This window comes from Corvus moneduloides, chromosome 12 (genome assembly GCF_009650955.1).
Source record: "Corvus moneduloides isolate bCorMon1 chromosome 12, bCorMon1.pri, whole genome shotgun sequence".
Classification (NCBI taxonomy): Eukaryota; Metazoa; Chordata; class Aves; order Passeriformes; family Corvidae; genus Corvus; species Corvus moneduloides.
In genome coordinates, this window is record NC_045487.1 from 15,540,009 (window position 1) to 15,557,512 (window position 17,504).

The 17,504-nt window shown below is 39.7% G+C and overlaps 1 protein-coding gene across 1 annotated transcript in view; it reads right to left on the minus strand.

The window, feature by feature from the left end:
* Positions 1-407: 407 nt before the first annotated feature.
* TSHZ3 (teashirt zinc finger homeobox 3) overlaps positions 408-17,504 on the minus strand; it is a 63,447-nt gene continuing 46,350 nt past the window's right edge. The window contains exon 2 of the mRNA XM_032121883.1: positions 408-5,280. Coding sequence (XP_031977774.1) covers positions 2,081-5,280 — 3,200 coding nt within the window. The 3' untranslated portion in view covers positions 408-2,080. The remainder of the gene's footprint in view (positions 5,281-17,504) is intronic.

The following is a 17,504-nucleotide window of genomic DNA, read 5'->3' on the forward strand; positions in this document are numbered from 1 at the left end:
CCCAAAGTTGAAGTCACCGGTCTCAGGTTCCTTCTCCTGTCATTTGGAAATGTTGGGTAGGTGGAAAGGGATTCTCTGAGCTGTGGAACACCCTCGGGTGCAGACTCTGCTCAATGCATTTAGGAGGAAGGCGGGTGAGCAGCGGTGCCTGCCTGGGTCTGAACTCACAGCAAAACACTTATTTGCTTTGCCATGCACTGCTGATAAACCCCCTCTCCACAGCCAGCCTTACCTTAAGAAGGAGTTATAACGCTCATTTATCTCTTCTGGGGGAAAAAAACTCTGTTAATGCAGCCTTTGAATAAGTGCTACCCTGCTCTTTAAATGCTAAAGTTCACTAAAACTCCAGTGATTTATGTGCAGCTTTTGACTGCCAGCACCTGGCAGATGAAGAAACCTACTCAAGCTTCAGTCATAAACAGATAGCATACAATTTAATTTTAATGTGCTCGTTAGTCGTAGCACATTTCAGACATAATTGTGAACGCAACACAAAATTATAGCAAAAAGACAATTTTAATGCTGCTGTAGAAAAAAAGGTTATATGAAGAGTCATATAATGGTGCTTCATTGTCAACAACAAAACAGGGCACAGAGTGCATTACAGTGTCTGTGCTGTTTACATGCCAATATTTTATACATAGATTCTCATATGGTGTCAGCTGTCAGTTACTTCTGCAAATTAACTGCCAAAAATGGAGACGAACAGAATCACTTAGTGTGCTGGTAACCACGGGTTACCTTTCATATGCCTAAAGATAAAGCTGCAGTATGGAATCTTGGGAGAATAATTAGGCAGAACAAAACAGAAAGTTACCAATTGAAATAAAAAGGCATTCTACAATAGGAAATAACAACCAAGAGCGCTTATAAATAAGTAAAAGAGGTTATATCACAGAATGCCTCATAACTTTTTAAGCAAAGTATTACAGTACAAACATTTTAAAGGCTTTATCAATGTTTAGGAAATACAGTACAAGTTTTTCAAATAGATTTAACCCTTTGAGCACTGAGTTTATTTTGAATTTTCTCTTTTTATTTTATTTTTATTTTTTTTTACTAATAAATACCTTTAAAAGTCATGTTGTGCAAAACAGTTAGAATGCATGCCAGGAATGCAGTCCGTGGCTTCTGTTTCTTCAGACAGTTTAAAAAAAAAAAAAAAAAACAACCCAAACAAATGATAGCAACACTAATAAATATGTATAATTTAAACATGAACCTCTCTTAATATAGATGTACTGTATAGCAAAACAAAGCAAAACATATTTTGCTTTAAGAATAATGTTTCTGAATACTTTATAAATGCTATCTGTGGTATCTTTTATCACATAATTTACAATGTTTGATTGTTAAAGGAAAAACTGTTAGATCTAAAAAAAAATGAAATATACACTATATATAGGTGCGGTTTATACCTGGGGCTTATCAGGTACAAACCCTGCTGCTGCTAAAAATGCTGAAAAAAAAGAAAATGGCATTAACCACAATCACATTTTCCATAAGAGATTTTGAAATCTATACAATATATACATCTATGTTTCAATGTGAAAATTATATTTTTAAATTTCAAGGTGTGAGACACCTCTGCATAAATGGAGGTTCATATTAGTAATCAGAACTAAGCTAGTAAGGGTCTAAAAAAAACACATATCCTTACATTTTTACCAAATTAATGCAAAAGTGCTTCAAAGTACTCAGAGGGCTAAAGATTATAGGGTGAGAAATACCAGCACACTTAGGTCACATGAAAAAGTGCACCAGAATTAGTTATAAATGCTTAATTAAACTGTCTGTTAATGCATGCAGCTTGATGCATCAGAGGGATGCACAGCAACTAAATCCAATTTACACAAAGTTCCAAACACTTACCACTGCATTTTAACCTTCATATTTTACCAGTAACAACAGCTGATTATGCACCTCTATTTAAACACTGTACAGTTATACAAAACAGTTCAGCCCAGAGTGACTCTGGAGTTAAAATAAGAACATGTGCCAAGAACTAAACAGTAGCTTTAAGGCGTCTTTGACAGTTTTCCTCAAAGCAAATTACAGTTATTTTAATCAAAAGCAAATGCTACTGCTTCTCTAATTCCGAAACATACAGAAGATGATCCTCTGGTGACTTCCCATGTGTTTTACTAAGATGAAGTTTAACAGCATGCTTGCTTGCAAAAGTCCTGTTACAAAGTTTGCACTGATAAGAAGTTCCGATATCTTCCTCTGGAGAAGACGTCACCAGTTTTTCAGATGGTGACTTTGCTTGTGCTATCTGATTGTTAATCTGTTCACTGGACAGTTTGGACAAGTCTCTTAACCTGAAACCCAGATGCGATTCAAGATGACTGATATAAGTTGAAGGAGTTCTGATCTGTGAAGCACAGTCATTACAAAAGAACACTGGGTGCCCAGTGTCCAAATTTTTAAGGAACTTAGTTCCCCCCGTCCTTCGGAGCTGGTATTTCACATTGGCCAGCCAGTGGCTAATTGTGGTCATTGAGAGTCCCGTAAACCTGGAAATGTGCATTCTTTCTTGAGGGCTCAAGTCTGACATGATGTATTTCCCCTCTGAAGTCTGCCGTAAACTGGCTGCAAACTGGGCCTGCAATATGAGCAAGTGCTGAGGGTTCCAGTTAGACTGACGTCCCTTCCTTTTCTGAGCTGGTGTACTCTCTTCTGGTTCCTCTATTGTGGTACCATCAATGTCAGATTTCTCAGATACGCTGGAAGGTGTGGAAGATTTTGATGTGTGACTTTCTGTCAGGTTCTTCAGCATATCAGATATATCTGACAAGGCATTCTCGCGTAGCGGCGAGTTTGACATGAATGACACGACTGCAGATGTCTTTGCTGTTGTCACTGTAGATGAAGAAGATGCAGAAGATGTCGATGTGGATGACAAAAGCGCTGAACCCAAAGAGCAGCTTTTGTCACTCTTGCCTTTCGTCAAATCTATGGGTTGGTCATTGTTGACATGATAAAAATAACGGTCTAAGTGGTCTGATTTTTTGGACTGTAGAGGTGGGGTGGCCACTGCAGCCTTTTCTGCCAAGCTGTTGCTCATTTTAAAAAGCATGCTCATTGGATCCAGAGCAGGCAAAGATGGCTTTGCTGCCTTCCCAAGGTGAATATTCATGACGGATTGCAGTGCACTTAATGGATTTACAAATGGCTGTTCAGGAGGGTGATCAGTGATGATGGCTGTGCTGCTACTTAAAGAACCTACGATGGACTTCACAGGCTCCTTCCCGTTCTCCACGGGTTCTACAGTTGGACTATCCTTGCAACCGTCTCTCTGAGGAACTGGGCTGTTCTGCTGGCTTTTGAAGCCACCATCATTGGAGGGCTCCATCTTAAGGGGTTCACTGACTTCACTGCTGCACGGCGAAGGCGTTGCACGCTTCAGTGGAGAAAGCTTTCCTTCAGGCTCTTTCATCTTCTCCTCCACTTTAGCCACCTTCTCAGTGACCTTCTTTACCAATTCTTCCATGGCATGAAAGTTTGTTTTTGGCACAGGTGAGGTCTGACTGCTTGGTGGAGACACCAAGGGCTGGTTTTTAGTTGGTGATACTAGTTCATTGTTTCCAAACATAGGTTTTAATGGTGTACTCTTCCCAGATGAGCCCAACGACAGCTTCATCATATTAGGCAGCTGGTAGGCAGCATGAATGCTGGGGTAGCCACCCCAGCTCGGTGTGCCATTCTGGGCTTTGTTTATAGCTGATGTAACTGTGTTTTCTAAAGACTTCAATATATCTAATCCCCCCTTAGGACTTTCTTCTAGGTCATTTTCAGTCAAGTAATGGTATTTTGAGGAGATATCATACTTCTCCTCATCTTCACTTGACTTCTCTTTGTCTTTCATTTTGTCATCAGCAATGACTCTTTCCTTATCTACTTCTTTTTTAATCTCAACATTTAATTTAGGGGAAACACTAGAAGGTGTGTTGGAAGGAGATGTAAAGGTGGTGGCAGCTAGCGGCACAGACTGGACCTTCTCATCTACTAAGGACGTTATTGTCGGTGTGGCTGGGGCTTCTATAATTGGTTTCCCTTTTTTCATGGCAGAGTTAGTGACCTTAATAAAATGTCCCGTCACCATCATGTGAGCTGTGAGCTCCTGCAGGGTGTCATGTGAACTTCCACACTCCATGCACTTCAGAATCTGGGATTTCCTCGCCTCAAAGTGCCAGGCATAGCTGGCACCATTCTGGTGACCGTAGCGGTTATTTGGCGTAATGTAGGGATTGGAATTCTTTTGAAGTGCATCATTAGTATCTGAGATTGTTGCTTTTGGTGTCCCACCCGTGGAGTCTGGAGAACTTGGAAGTTCAAGCTCCAGTGATGTTTTCTTTCTAGTAGCTGGGATAATTTTTGCTGCTACAGGTGTAACAGGTTCCTTCAGAGGCACTTTTTGGTAGTGTTTTGTTTTGATCATATGAACACTCAAATCCTGAAGAGATTCAAATGAATGACCACAGTACATACACTTTAGCACTTTCTGGGCATCCTCCTTCCCTTCCATTTCGAGCAAAGAACGTTTGCGAGGTTTGGACCATCTTTTGGGGTTATTGTTATCCGTTTCATGGTTGTCATCTCGATAATGTCCTGTTTCATTCATGTGCACTGTTAATTCTACTAAAGTATCGTAGGCAGCACTGCAGTCTTTACAGCGGAATTTACTGGCTCCAGTGAATATAGAGCCATAGAGCTTACTGCTCTGTCTGTACAGCTGGACTGTGCTAAAAAGGCTCGGTTCAGGCAGAATTCTGCTCTGTGAAACTTGCTGCAGCGTTTTGGCCATTGCAGTCTGGTGCCAGTCAAAGCTGCCGCTTCCACAACTGCTGCTGCTGCTGCTGCTACTGCTGCTGCTACCGTTGTTTTTTTCCGAAATTGGCTGGTGAAGGTTCAAATTGAGATTGGACCAGTAGGAATTGGAGAGGAAGTTATTATACACGGCTTTCATTTGTTCTAAACTATCAGAAACTGTAGAGTCTTCCAGTGGTATGGAAACGTCCTTGGTCTCTTCCTCATTTTTAATGGAGCTGCTCTCGAAGTCTGCCATGCGGTCACTTGTCTCACTGATGTGGGACTCACTGTCCATTTCATGGCTAGAGAACTCAGCTGCTGGAGAGTTTTGGTAGCTTTGGCAGTTCTTACTGAAGTCTTTTTCTGGACATGCATATTTTGCTGAAGGCTCCCCATCAACTGCATTTTCATCAGGTTCCACATCTTCTTCCACCAGCGCTGCTGCTTTTAGTTCGTCTGAAACATAGGCTATGATGAAGAGAAGAAAATACAAGTTAGTTTCTGCTCATCATACTTTTGCTTTAGCCAAAGAAGTGTACTTATTTGTAAAATTAAACAGTTAAAATTTAGTGTTTCTTCAGAGCAAGAAAAAAAATCTGCTCTTCAAACATAATTTGCCACCTTATTCTTCTCAAGGGGCAACAGCTTGAAATTAAAACTAAATTTGAAATTAATGAAGCACATTCTGGAGGTGGCATTCATTTCTAAAGTAATAAATTACTTGTATCAACCTCAGAGACAGCAGTTCCTGTCTGTCAATTAATATGTCTTATGCTTCTCCTACCCCTAATGCATTTCTTAACAGACAGATTCACAATTTAAATTAAGCAAGCATTTTTTGCTCATTACAGTTTTGAGACTCAATCTTTAATAAATATAGAGCACAACAAACATCAAGAATTTCTACAAAGTAAAAAAATCCCCAGTTAAAATAAATTTTAAAAATTAGATTTTTTTAAAGCTATCATTATTAGCAGTGCCACATTTTAGAGGAGATGGTTAAATGCAAGTGATGTAACCTGTGGAAACAACTCATTCAGAGCAATTTGAGGACATTCTTTGTGAGTGTAACAAATGTCCCATTCCCATTTAAACACTTCCTCAACAAGAAAGCCCATGCAGAATTATGTCAGGAGCTAGTTCAACAAAATTGGTATGCTGCACTCATTCTTGCTGTATAAATATATACAAGACCTTCCAGTGGACCTTACAAATGTCAAAGTGTTTGCTCTTTAGACTACTTTGTCAATATTTACTCAGCATAAGCTACACGGACACCCAACAGGGATCCTGTCTTTTTTTCCCCTCAAGTAATGCAACTGGTGATGTAAATCTAAGATACTCTTCTTGAATAGGACAGTTGGCAACTGACAGTAAACAATTTTTTTTTTCCATGGTGCTTCTATGCTTCTGTTCTACATATACTACATCTACCTAAGTTTTTTCTTTAGGCAAGAAAATTATGGTAACATTTAAAAAGGGATCATTAACTAATCAAAATTATCTATTTCTATATAATGCATTAATTTGCACGAAAGCAAAAATGGAATATGACTCTCTTCAGTGGTATTTAAAACCTCTCACAAAGATAATTATAAACTGAAAAAAGTCACATTTTCGGTAGAATCTGTGGTTAAAGACACCTGACTTCTCTGCAGTTGCCCTTCTCTGCAACACATCTGGAAATGGTAGGGTATTTGTATCCTGAGCAATCTATAGCTTGTTTCTTCAGGCAACAGTGCAGAGAAGACAACAGTTTACACCCCGAAAAGCCCTACTTAACCAACAGACTGAAAAATGTAGAACACTACAGTAGGTATCACACACACAGTATTAAACCTTGCAAAATTCTTTCAGGGAAAATATGTTTAAATGTTATCAGAAAACCACAAGAGACAAAACAACTGTTAAAGTGACAATGAAATCAGGCTTTTAGTTTCACATGGAGTATTTCTTCATTCAGTTAGGTTATACAAAATATTCACTACTGTTCTTTCATATGGTTGAATGGTAGCGAATCCTCCTCCAAGCATGTAAAGTTATAATCTGATCCTCAGAATACAAGTTAAACCTTTGAAAGCACAAACATATCACATATGAGCAACACATAGTAATGATTAAATATTTCAGTTCAGATAATTTCAATGCAGAAAATTCGAGCAGCAAGGGTCCTATTTTTAAGGTTTGGGAGCACATAGTTTGAAAGAATTATGTTAAAAAACTTTATCATAAGATGCTTCAAAGGTGCTGGTACAAAGATCAGACTGTGGAAACAAGTATACCACTCTCCATACAATGAAACAGAGATGTGCTGTTTTGCTCTATTTTATGCCTTTTCAAAATATTTTGAAAAAATAATACTATTTTTATATCACCTATATCTGTATATGTCAGACACTGCAGCAATTAGTAGTAAGGTTTAGCATCTCTCCTGCAAATACTTGAAACAAAACCACTACACAGAATCTAAAAAAGTGGATTTTCAGGACTTTAGCAAAGGAGACCAAAGCAGTTCAAATTACTCTCTAAAGTTGAAAAATTTTGTATAACAACTGATAGTGTGCAGACAACTGACTGTTAACTGCCTCTCTTTCAACCACACCAAATCCTACTGACAGGAATAAGGAAGGATGGAAGGAAGGAATCATGGCATGAAACCTTTGATTTGGAAGCAAATGTACCCTTTTCCTATTCCACCTTGTGGAAACAGATTTTCTTTTGCAACTCCTGTTTCTTTGCCTCTGTTTTGAAACTGCATAATAATTTCCTTTTCACAGTTATCACCCAAAGTTGTTTCACACAAAGTTATCACCATGCTGCCTGCCTTAAAGAGACCTCATTGACACCTGCAGGCTGGGGGGGCACACCAGGGCACTCTGAGTGGACCTGTCTTTAGTTTTTTCTGGCTATTGAACACCAGTCTGAGTGTGTGCCACTCATTCCCACCACCACATCACATTCCAAATCCAAGGGCTCCATCCCTGCATACCATGGAAAGCCCTCCTGGGACCCATTGCGCACCAACACAAACAGAGTGCACAGAACCAACTCCCTAATTAGTGTGTTATTCTTTACATTTTTATTTCTCTTACTGCTGAAGTCTTACGAATTTTGTTTGAACTGAAAGACTTGTCACATTCACAGCTTTTTTAGAGAGTGACTTTTACATTAGGGAAAACCTCCAGCATGTGGCTCATTTAAATGTAAATCTATTTACCTTTCATGCTTTCTTTGCCCTTTTCACCAACTATCAAGCATATTTGCGTGTTAACCAGGAGCTGCCTCCTCTATAGCTGTTCCCCTTCCTAAGCTCAAGTTGTGAAGCCAACTTGTGACATCAGTCTTTGATCCAGAAATGCAGGAAATGAGGCACAAACGACAGTGTGGAATTTAACCCAGCAATCTGCAACTTCGAAGAAATTACAGTTCCAAGGGCTCCTTCTGCTCCTTCCCCTGCACAAAGGAGAGAAGGGATGGAACCTGGTCTAGTGGAAGGTGTCCCTGCCTCACCACACCTTTCACAGGGGCAACAAATGGTCTATATAAGCACAGAGGAAGGTAACAGCCTCACTGCACCAGAAATAAGGACAAGGAGGCCCATAGCAGAGAAATTTCTTATTTGGTGAAGTACCTACAGGAAAAGCAGAGACTGTGAAAGAAGAGAACAAAATCAGGAGGAGATGGTAGAAAGATTTTCCACTGAGATTCACTGCCTGGAGGACAGACTGTCTAAAAGAAGCACTGTCTGCAGCCCATCCTTACTTAGCCATTACCCTCTTATTATGTAAAAAAAAGAAAATAAAAGAAAAAAAAAGACAAAAAGACTTGTAGTTTGATATTTTTCAAGTGTAGAATAAATGTTTGAACAGCAGGGCATCTGTAAAACGGTTATTCAATGCCTCAACAGCAAAGTCTGAGGGGAAAAGAAACAACTTTAAAGGCAATTCTAGCGGCAGAAGTTAATAAGAGTGGAAATGAAAGAAATTAGGCAGTTCTGGGGTTTGTTTTTCCAGAGAAAAAAGACAAAAAAAAAAAATCACAGTCCTCAAAAAAGTGTTTAGCTTACATCTCACAGGGCGCCATAACCCACAGGAAATTGCCCGCAAATTGAGCAGTGGTGTCACTGTGACACAGTATTTGACAAAAAGTGGAAAGCTGTTGCCTGGAGTGGCCCTCAGTTGCTAGAGAAGAGGAGGATATCAAAGGGGTTCAGAAACATCTTGCAGGTACAGCCACACAGAGGTTGAGAACAGATAGTTCCCTCATTAATATTTGTTATAATTATTAACTAAAGTGCTAGGTAACAATGAAATTAACACATTTGATATCAATACGTAACAGTAAGCTGTGGTATAATGCAATTAATTTCCACACAATAGGGAATTACCTTCATAACTGAGCTATGGATCATTTCTTTGCCAGTGGAAATAAATTGTGATCCATCACTGTCCAAAATGATCTACATATTGCATAGACAGTAATAAACTCATATACCTGGCTCTGCACAGACACCAGGGATCTACTGCACGAGAGCAGAGAGGTGTCACCAGCCCACTGTGTCTCCAGAGGCAGAGAAAGCCCCCGTGGAGCCAGAGCAGCTGTGCCTGCTGATGTCCTGGGCTCACCAGCACCACAGCTGCCACCTCCACCCCCACTGCCAGAGCTCCTCTTCAGCAGAAACAGCAAAAACACTGCATGGCTGTCATCCCCCCCATGGCAACATCCCCCTGTGATGTGGCTGGACACACACCTTCTTGGGATTGTTTGGAAATACAAGACCACAGCACTAAAAGCATATTTTGCTGCTCTCCAAAACCCAATTATATGCACAATTTTTCCCTCATTTCCTGAAAATTGCAGCTGAGACCATATATTTTGGCTTGGATGTATCCAAATATTTCATTTCAATACTATTGAAATTTCTTGTTTTAATTATGTTTTTTCTTGCCAAAATTTTTTCTTTTGTTTTAATTAGCTCACTGGGGGTATATTTAAACTAGTGTATGTGCTGTTTGCTTGAAAAAGGAACAAAACATTCCAATATTCTTCTCACATTAAAAATGCTCAACTACTAAAGCTTATCAAAACCACTCAGTTCCTTGGAAATATTTTTGCTTTAACCAAATGCTTCTTATTAAAAAAAAAATTAGATCATCTTTGCTACGCATCATTCAAAATCATGAAGTAATACAAAGGGTCATCTCCCAAACCATCTGATTTTGAGTTCATTGGGAAAAATCCTTCTCATTCCTTAAAGAATCTGAGCCCATAAATGTTCCACACTTGGAAATAAGAGAGCAGCAGAACAGGATCAAGAGCAGGAATGCTCCCAATGCTTACAGGATCAATATTATATTCCCAGTAAAAAAGAAACAGGGAAAAAGGATCACATTAGATCATAAAGTGGAGCAGTGGGTAGGACTCTGCCAGAGAAACTCCCTCTGCATCCCGACTCTCGCTCCCCATTGTGCGGCACCGCGTAAGAGGTGGCTCCTGTCACTGCCACTGCTGCTGGCAGTGCACGGCGTTTTCCAAAATAGCTGTCCCATTCTGTCTTAAAGCAGACACCAGCCACCTGAGAAATTAACAGAATTTTTTTCTTAATATTTAAGTAATCTTTGAAAAAACCTCAGAGTCCCCAGTTTTGGTGGGACCATTTGGAGTTAAAAGGAGGCTCAGTCCCAAGACCAGTGCAGAGAAAGCCAACCGAGGAACTGCAGCATGGAGATGATCTGACTGCGCCAGTGAACCTTATTCACAAAATTAATGAACAGAGGCAAGAGAAAACCAGCTCAGTGGATGAAGTCAATCAAAGACCTAATGCAAATGAAGGCATATAAAAGAGTTATATTAGTCTGTTAGAAAACTCCCACTCCACAGGCCTTCCACTCACAGCAAGAAAGGCAAACATTTCACCCACAACATGAGCTATTTCTATACTGAGACTAACTGATAATTCCCATGTAACTGAAATTGTATTTGAGACTTCACTCCTTGACAGAGATGTTCGCATATTCCTCATTAGGCAGTCAGGATGGGAGGCAGCAGTCACTGCCCTGTTTACAAGAGTGGCAAATGACAACAGTCTCTAAACGGGCATGGCAATACTGATTACCCAGCACCTTGACAGGGACATTATTCCTGTTAGAAAGGTCAAAGGTTCTGTTTCATAGAGGCAAGACTGTCTATTATGGGAGAGAAATGTTATTTCCAAGTGAAGAGGTCAGCACTTCTCTCGCACGTCGGCTCAAGTCCCTGGTACCTCGCACCGGAGTGCAAGCCTACTGCAAGACGGATTATTCTGCCTACTGGCAAGGTCAAGAATATTAATTTTGAACATGTTAATTTGATGTGATGTGTATGATTAATGCTTGTTTAGCTGGATTTTTTGTATGTTGATATATCTGCAGCCTTTTCATGCCAGTGAGAGCGTAGGATTAAGTCACTGGGAAGTGATGTGGACGGATGTGACAAAGGATGCCAATCTAATGGGTGGCTATCATTAGGCACTGAAAACTTTGAAGTGTACTTTGTTCCTTCGTGAAAATACTGCAGCTGTCTGCCACAGAGAGCTCAGAAATAGGCCGGAGGAAGCTAGCCAGCTGCTCTGATTCAGCATCCTGGACTGGTATTACATTTGGAGAGACTTCAGAGAGGCCAAATCAACTGCAAGTGTTAAGAGATGAGAATAACATGGACAAGAACACACAGTGAAGAGATGATAGCAAGGAATTAGTTTATATGTCATTAAAGGGTGGGCCACCTAAGCACAGAACAAAGCAATTGTACATCAGGCTACATCTACCTTTTCCTCATGTCACTGTATTCCAAACTCCCCTGGGTTTTGCCTAGTTTAAAGGAAGGTACGGGACTCAGGTCTCCAAGCTGCCACAAGAAACATGTCATACAGGCCACTCCCAAATGAGAGAGAAAATATTCAAAAACTGCTACTAATTCTGATAAGGGAGGCATTCATTTTTCTGAAACCAAATACTATTTAGATGTTTCTTGAATGACAAAGTGCAAACCTCACATTTATGTATTATCTCCTTTATTAAATATACACCTGAAAAACCAGGATACCATAATATGAAATGATGGCTTAAAAACAACTTGGCACTGTTGGACAGCATCGCTTAACTGAGGTGTTCAGTGAGTGCTTTATTTTTCACATCAGCCTTGTGGAAGAAGCATTCTTATCCACAGTTTACAGCTGAAAACCTGAAAAGAAGTTAAAAGTTAATTGTCTGGTGCTAGACAAGAAGACAAGTGAAGGAGCCTGTTACTCCTGTAGGTTAATAAATATAATTCAGCTATTTACACAAAACATGGGAAGATGACTTAAGTTTGTTCTGTTCCTATGTTTCTTCACAGTGTGTTTATGTGAATACAATATATGTGTATAATTGAAAATAATTGCCAGTTTTCAGCTGAAACAATTATTTCAGCCAGTGAAATACCCACAGGTGCATGTGCTGAGCACAACCCAGAGCCTGTGGTTACAGATCTCCTCTGAGCCAAGCTGCTGGGATCCAGTGAGTGCTGTACCTGCAGACTGCCAGCAAACTCCTTTTCACAATGGGGAAAATAGGAAAGGTTTTTGAAGTATTGTCACAACTCTCCTCCGAAGAGCTCTCTGTTCCCAGCACGCAGCAAGACTCAGGTACACTGTGACACCCACTCTGCCAGACCTGTGCTGGAGATGGAACATGATGGATCATGCCTCCCTCTTCCAAAATTGCACCCTGCCTTGATTTCTCCCTGGGGCCTAAACTCCCTGAATTTAACATGCTGAGCAGAGGTTTTTTTCTAAAACCTGCTCGAATTACCCACCCTTGAAACATAACACCACTTTTTTCTGATGTGGAGAAGAGCACCTGATCCCATCACACTGCAGTGTGCTCTTCTACGGGTAGGGTTGCACGAGAATAAGTCTGAAATCTGTTTCACTTGAAGAGTTCATGTGCTACCTTCTACAAACGGCTTTTGACAAGAAGGGATCCAAATATTAAAAAACCTTGGATGAGACCCAAGGTCAAAGTTACTCCCACATATAACGAACAAAATCATATGGATTTCTAAAGAGACTTTCTTCAGGTATCATTCTTGTACAGTCAGGAGTGAATGACATGCTTACGAGAAACTTCACAAGAATAAGAGTTTGGAGACTGCCTGGCCAGGAAGAACAGATTTTTAAGGGTTTTGACCAAAATTTGCAGTCACACATACACAACACAACTGACTGCCAAAAGTACCACGGCCGGGTAACTGTTCATGTTCCACTGTGTGTGCCCATGGGTGGTCACCAGAAGTAAGGCAGGGTTGACAGTAACCCAGTCAAAAGGCTGAGAAACATTATGGATGGCCACAATGACAGAAGGGCCTTCCTTGCTATGGTAATTTGTAGAATCCATCTCCTTTCCCCTTTGCACTCTGGGGGAGTAGAGATTTGAACAGCCTCTAGGGCATATGCCTGGAATTTCTGGTTGAAAAAGGACAAAAAAAATCCTTCTTGGCCTCCCCATCACCACATAACCAGACTTTCACAAGCACCACTAGGACTAGACCAAGTAGGCAAATGAGCAACAGAGGCTGTGAGCACCCACTGGGAATTCTCAACCGCTCCTCGGTTTGATTCAGTCCAGAGTCTTGTGTCCCCATTTCATCAACATTCCTGTAGCACCCTTCTCTTCCTCCCCTCCCCACCCCTCCACCTTCCCCAGGAAAGGATACCCTTCCTCCAAGTACACCAAAGTAACAAATGGACACCATTCCAAGGAGCATGAAGCTCCTCACTGTCCATGGGGTGTGTTAAGGGTCAGCTACCCAGCCACAAAGGGGAAACACCACCGGGGATTGGGGAACCAGGCAGAGACTGGTGAAGTATCAGTTCACAAGCAGCTCCAGTCTCAAAAATTTCGCATAAACTTCACAAATTCAATGACCAAGCCCATTATTAACAGGAAAAACCCCCACCTATATTTGTCATATAAATTATTCAACATGAATAAATGTGATCCACTCTTAGGTTAGACAAAAGTGGCTTTTCCTTGGTTTCCAAGGCAGTTGCTTGGTGTGAAGTACTACAGACTTGCTCGAGAGTCCCACTCTGTGCAAGCACACATGACAGTGGGAGATAGGAGTTCAGCAGCAGAGAAAAAAGCTTCATGTTACACTCGAACCTAATTGTTCTTTGGACTCTGCAGAATTTTTCTAAGCCCAGAATTACTATTTCCTCAAATGGACAAAAATATTTACCAGAACATTTAAAAAAAAAAAAGTTTGTTTTTGGGGGCTGTTTTCTTGTTAGTTAAAAGTCACTGTCAACATCCTGGCAAGATGAAGCCAAATTCTCTGTATGAATTGGTAGCAGAACACAGAGTGACACAATCTCTGCTTGATACCAGACATTTGGGTGGCATCTTTTAATCACTGAAAAGCACACAGGGCATTCCACAAACTAATACAAGATTCACAGCCAACTCTGGGATAAGCAGCCATGAGCATAGAAGTTCTCAATATGGCTCTAATAGCTCGTAATTATTATAATCCTTCACTGAGCAAACAGATGTTGTAAGGGAACTTCAGTTTCTTCAAATGCAGTAATCAAACCATTCTGCTTCTGCCCTGCCTCTTCTCAGTAAATGCTTTGTATAGTGGAGTGGAAATAGCAAATGTAGTGACAAAATGACCATTTAATTGTCACAGAAATCTGTTTCTGAACAAAACTGATGTTGTCATTTCTCTTTATGCACATTTCTCAGTCTTCTGATTATGGTTTAGCCTTTTTTTTACACCAAGAAAAAATCTTGCACTTTACTTTCTGTAATCTTCCCACATATTTAGTTGCTCCTAATTTGCCCACATCTTACAAGTTTTACAGTAACTAGAATTTGCTGCTGTATTTGTGTTTAGCTGTACTAATATTAACTCACATCTCTGTAGCTGCCACCTTCACTGTGAAATTTTTAAAAATCAAGTTTTCACCTAAAATGCTTCAATACTTTACAGTGAGTCATTCTACTTGGTGATTTATTTGTAAATAATCATGACTACTTAAGACATTCAAAATGTACCAAAAGACCTTCAGCCTGATCCTTCATTTTGTTGCAAACTTGCATCTCCCATTGAAGCCCTTTCTACAGTAGTTTCAATAGCTATTTTGGCTGCAGTGCCTCCTTACAATAAACTCTATACATCTGTATGAATGGTATAGTAGAAATCCAAATGATTTCAATCACAATTTCAGCTATTGTGAACTTGTGCTTATAATGAAGTTCTTCTATTAAGAAAGGAGCTCAGTGTGGGCCAACAAAGCTTTGTGTCCTTTCACAGTTGCTATTCAGCCCTCATTTAAGAAAAACAACTATTGACTGCAATATGAATCTTAGGAGTTGAAGCAAGCAGAGATTCTCAGGATTACCTCTGCAAGATGGCCCCAGCTCGTTTTGTATGTAGAGCAGAAAGAAGAACTGAATATTCATTTCACTCATTTGCTAACCATACTAATATACACTGCTGTAAATGAGTGTCTATCTACCACTACCTATTGAACAGAAGGGTGTTTGAATAGGTGGGGTTTGCTATAATGTCACACTAAGATAATGCGCTAGAAACAAATGGTTCACTGATTCCTGAATAGAAAATTTGCTGGAAAACCCTGAGAACTAGGAGACGGGGGGGAGGGGATTAAAATGTCGCTTCAGAGCCACCAACCAAACTCCTGTCATTTTTAAAAGATGTTCCTGTGGCACAGTATGAATAGTTTATAGCCATGATTGTGAACATTCAATGTCATATAAGAAAAGACACTTGTCAAGAGCCTTTCCCTTACCAGCACCCTCACCATGACCTGTGTTAATGAAGTTAATTGAATTTAAGATCAATAATGGTTAATTATTGCAATTTGACATTCTGAGATAAATGGCTTTAAGACAGAGAAATGTGTGTGTATGTGAATTCTCTCCAAAGAAGGTGAACACATTACAGCCTAAGAGGGATCACACAGTCCTTCCATTGATCCTGGTACAATCTGATCGACCTAATCCTCTGATGAATGTGGGCTTTTCACAGCTACAAGTAAATGTTCTACAAGACTACTCTAACCCTTGTCACTGACCAAATCTATATGAGCTGTACACTAGAAATCTATTGAGATAGATTAAAGAACTGCTGTAGAAACAAGAGACGCTTCAATAAAGATGAAGGTTTATTATATTGACTATTAATGTTACATGCAGTATGTAATTATGAATGCTTATGGATCGTAAGAGTTTAATTTTGGTCAGTCAGATGTAAATGATCATAACTGAACAACAGTATTAAAAAAGTAACAGATTAAAAAAAATCCAACAAGCATGTTGAATTTGATGACTTAAGAGTGAATGCTCAGTAAGAGAGAGATTTTAAAATCATCCTTGAAATGTGCATGAAGATGCTCACAGACAGGTATTTATTTCACAAAGTCACTCATCAACCTACTTCATTTAGGGGTTTTTTAAGTTTACTTTCACAATAGTTCCTCAACAGGAAGACATTTTTCAAACGTGTTCATAATGATATTCTTACATGCATACTGAACAAGTTAAATGACCACTTACAAGATTTATAATGACAAAGTAAATGTCAAGGAAAAAGTATTACTGATTGCAGAGCACTGACAATAAAAAGCAGCTGAAGAGTTCTGTCAAAATGTAAGATTATGCAAAAACACTATTGAGAACACTGCTAATCATCTGCTCTTGTCAATTACTTGAAGGGTATCTGACAGCATATTTACATTAAACACATTTCAGTAGTGAAATCCTTAATGCCGTATCAGAATATTTTCATTATCATTAGAAATCCTTTAAAAGTCCTTTTGCAGCAGAGCATTGTAACAGCGATGATGTAATATCTCTCTCTGTATCAGGTAGGGGTTTCTATGTCATGCTATTATAGCTACATAACATTTCAAATAATATAACCAAAGACTAAATATACATGTAAGATGGCAACCTCTGTTTTCCTGTATTCAATGTAGGTATTTTCAAGTAACAGCTTTGCAGGAGTCTCAAACTAAATGCAAACTGATGATCTGTCTTTGTCTGGCCATTCTTTTAGCCTTTTACTCCTCCTGTGACTGTACTTTGTCATGGCAAAGGACATTATCAAGCAGACATTTTTTGTAAATCTCTGATTGTGACTTGCCATTCAGCTGCTTTAGGAGGAGACACATTAGCTACCAATGCCTTTCACCTGCTGGAGAAACTTATTTTAGTTACGTCTGTCTTATACTTCATGGAACCCTTCCTCCAAAATAGAGAAATAAATGAAATGTAATGAAAATGAAATGTTGATCCTTTCCATGCTTCAGCAGGCATTACTAAAAAAGCACACATAACCCTGTTTGATGTGTAAAACAGTAAGCATGCATAAAAATGGACAGAGCAGAAGCGTGAGCTGCCTTTCAGGAGGAATTCATCTGGGCTGAGAAGAAAAAGAAGGAAAATAAGCCCTGATCAGGACTTGCAGGATCAATTTATGGTTTTTCCAGCACTTCTGTTGCACACAGCATACCTAAACTCAGTTTGTAAAAAGGGGAGCAGAGACCTGATGTTCCCAATGCTTCTGAAGCACTACAGATTTTCAGACAAAAACACCACTAAGTAAAACAACGCTGACAGAAAGCTCAGGGTCTGGGTCAGGTTCTG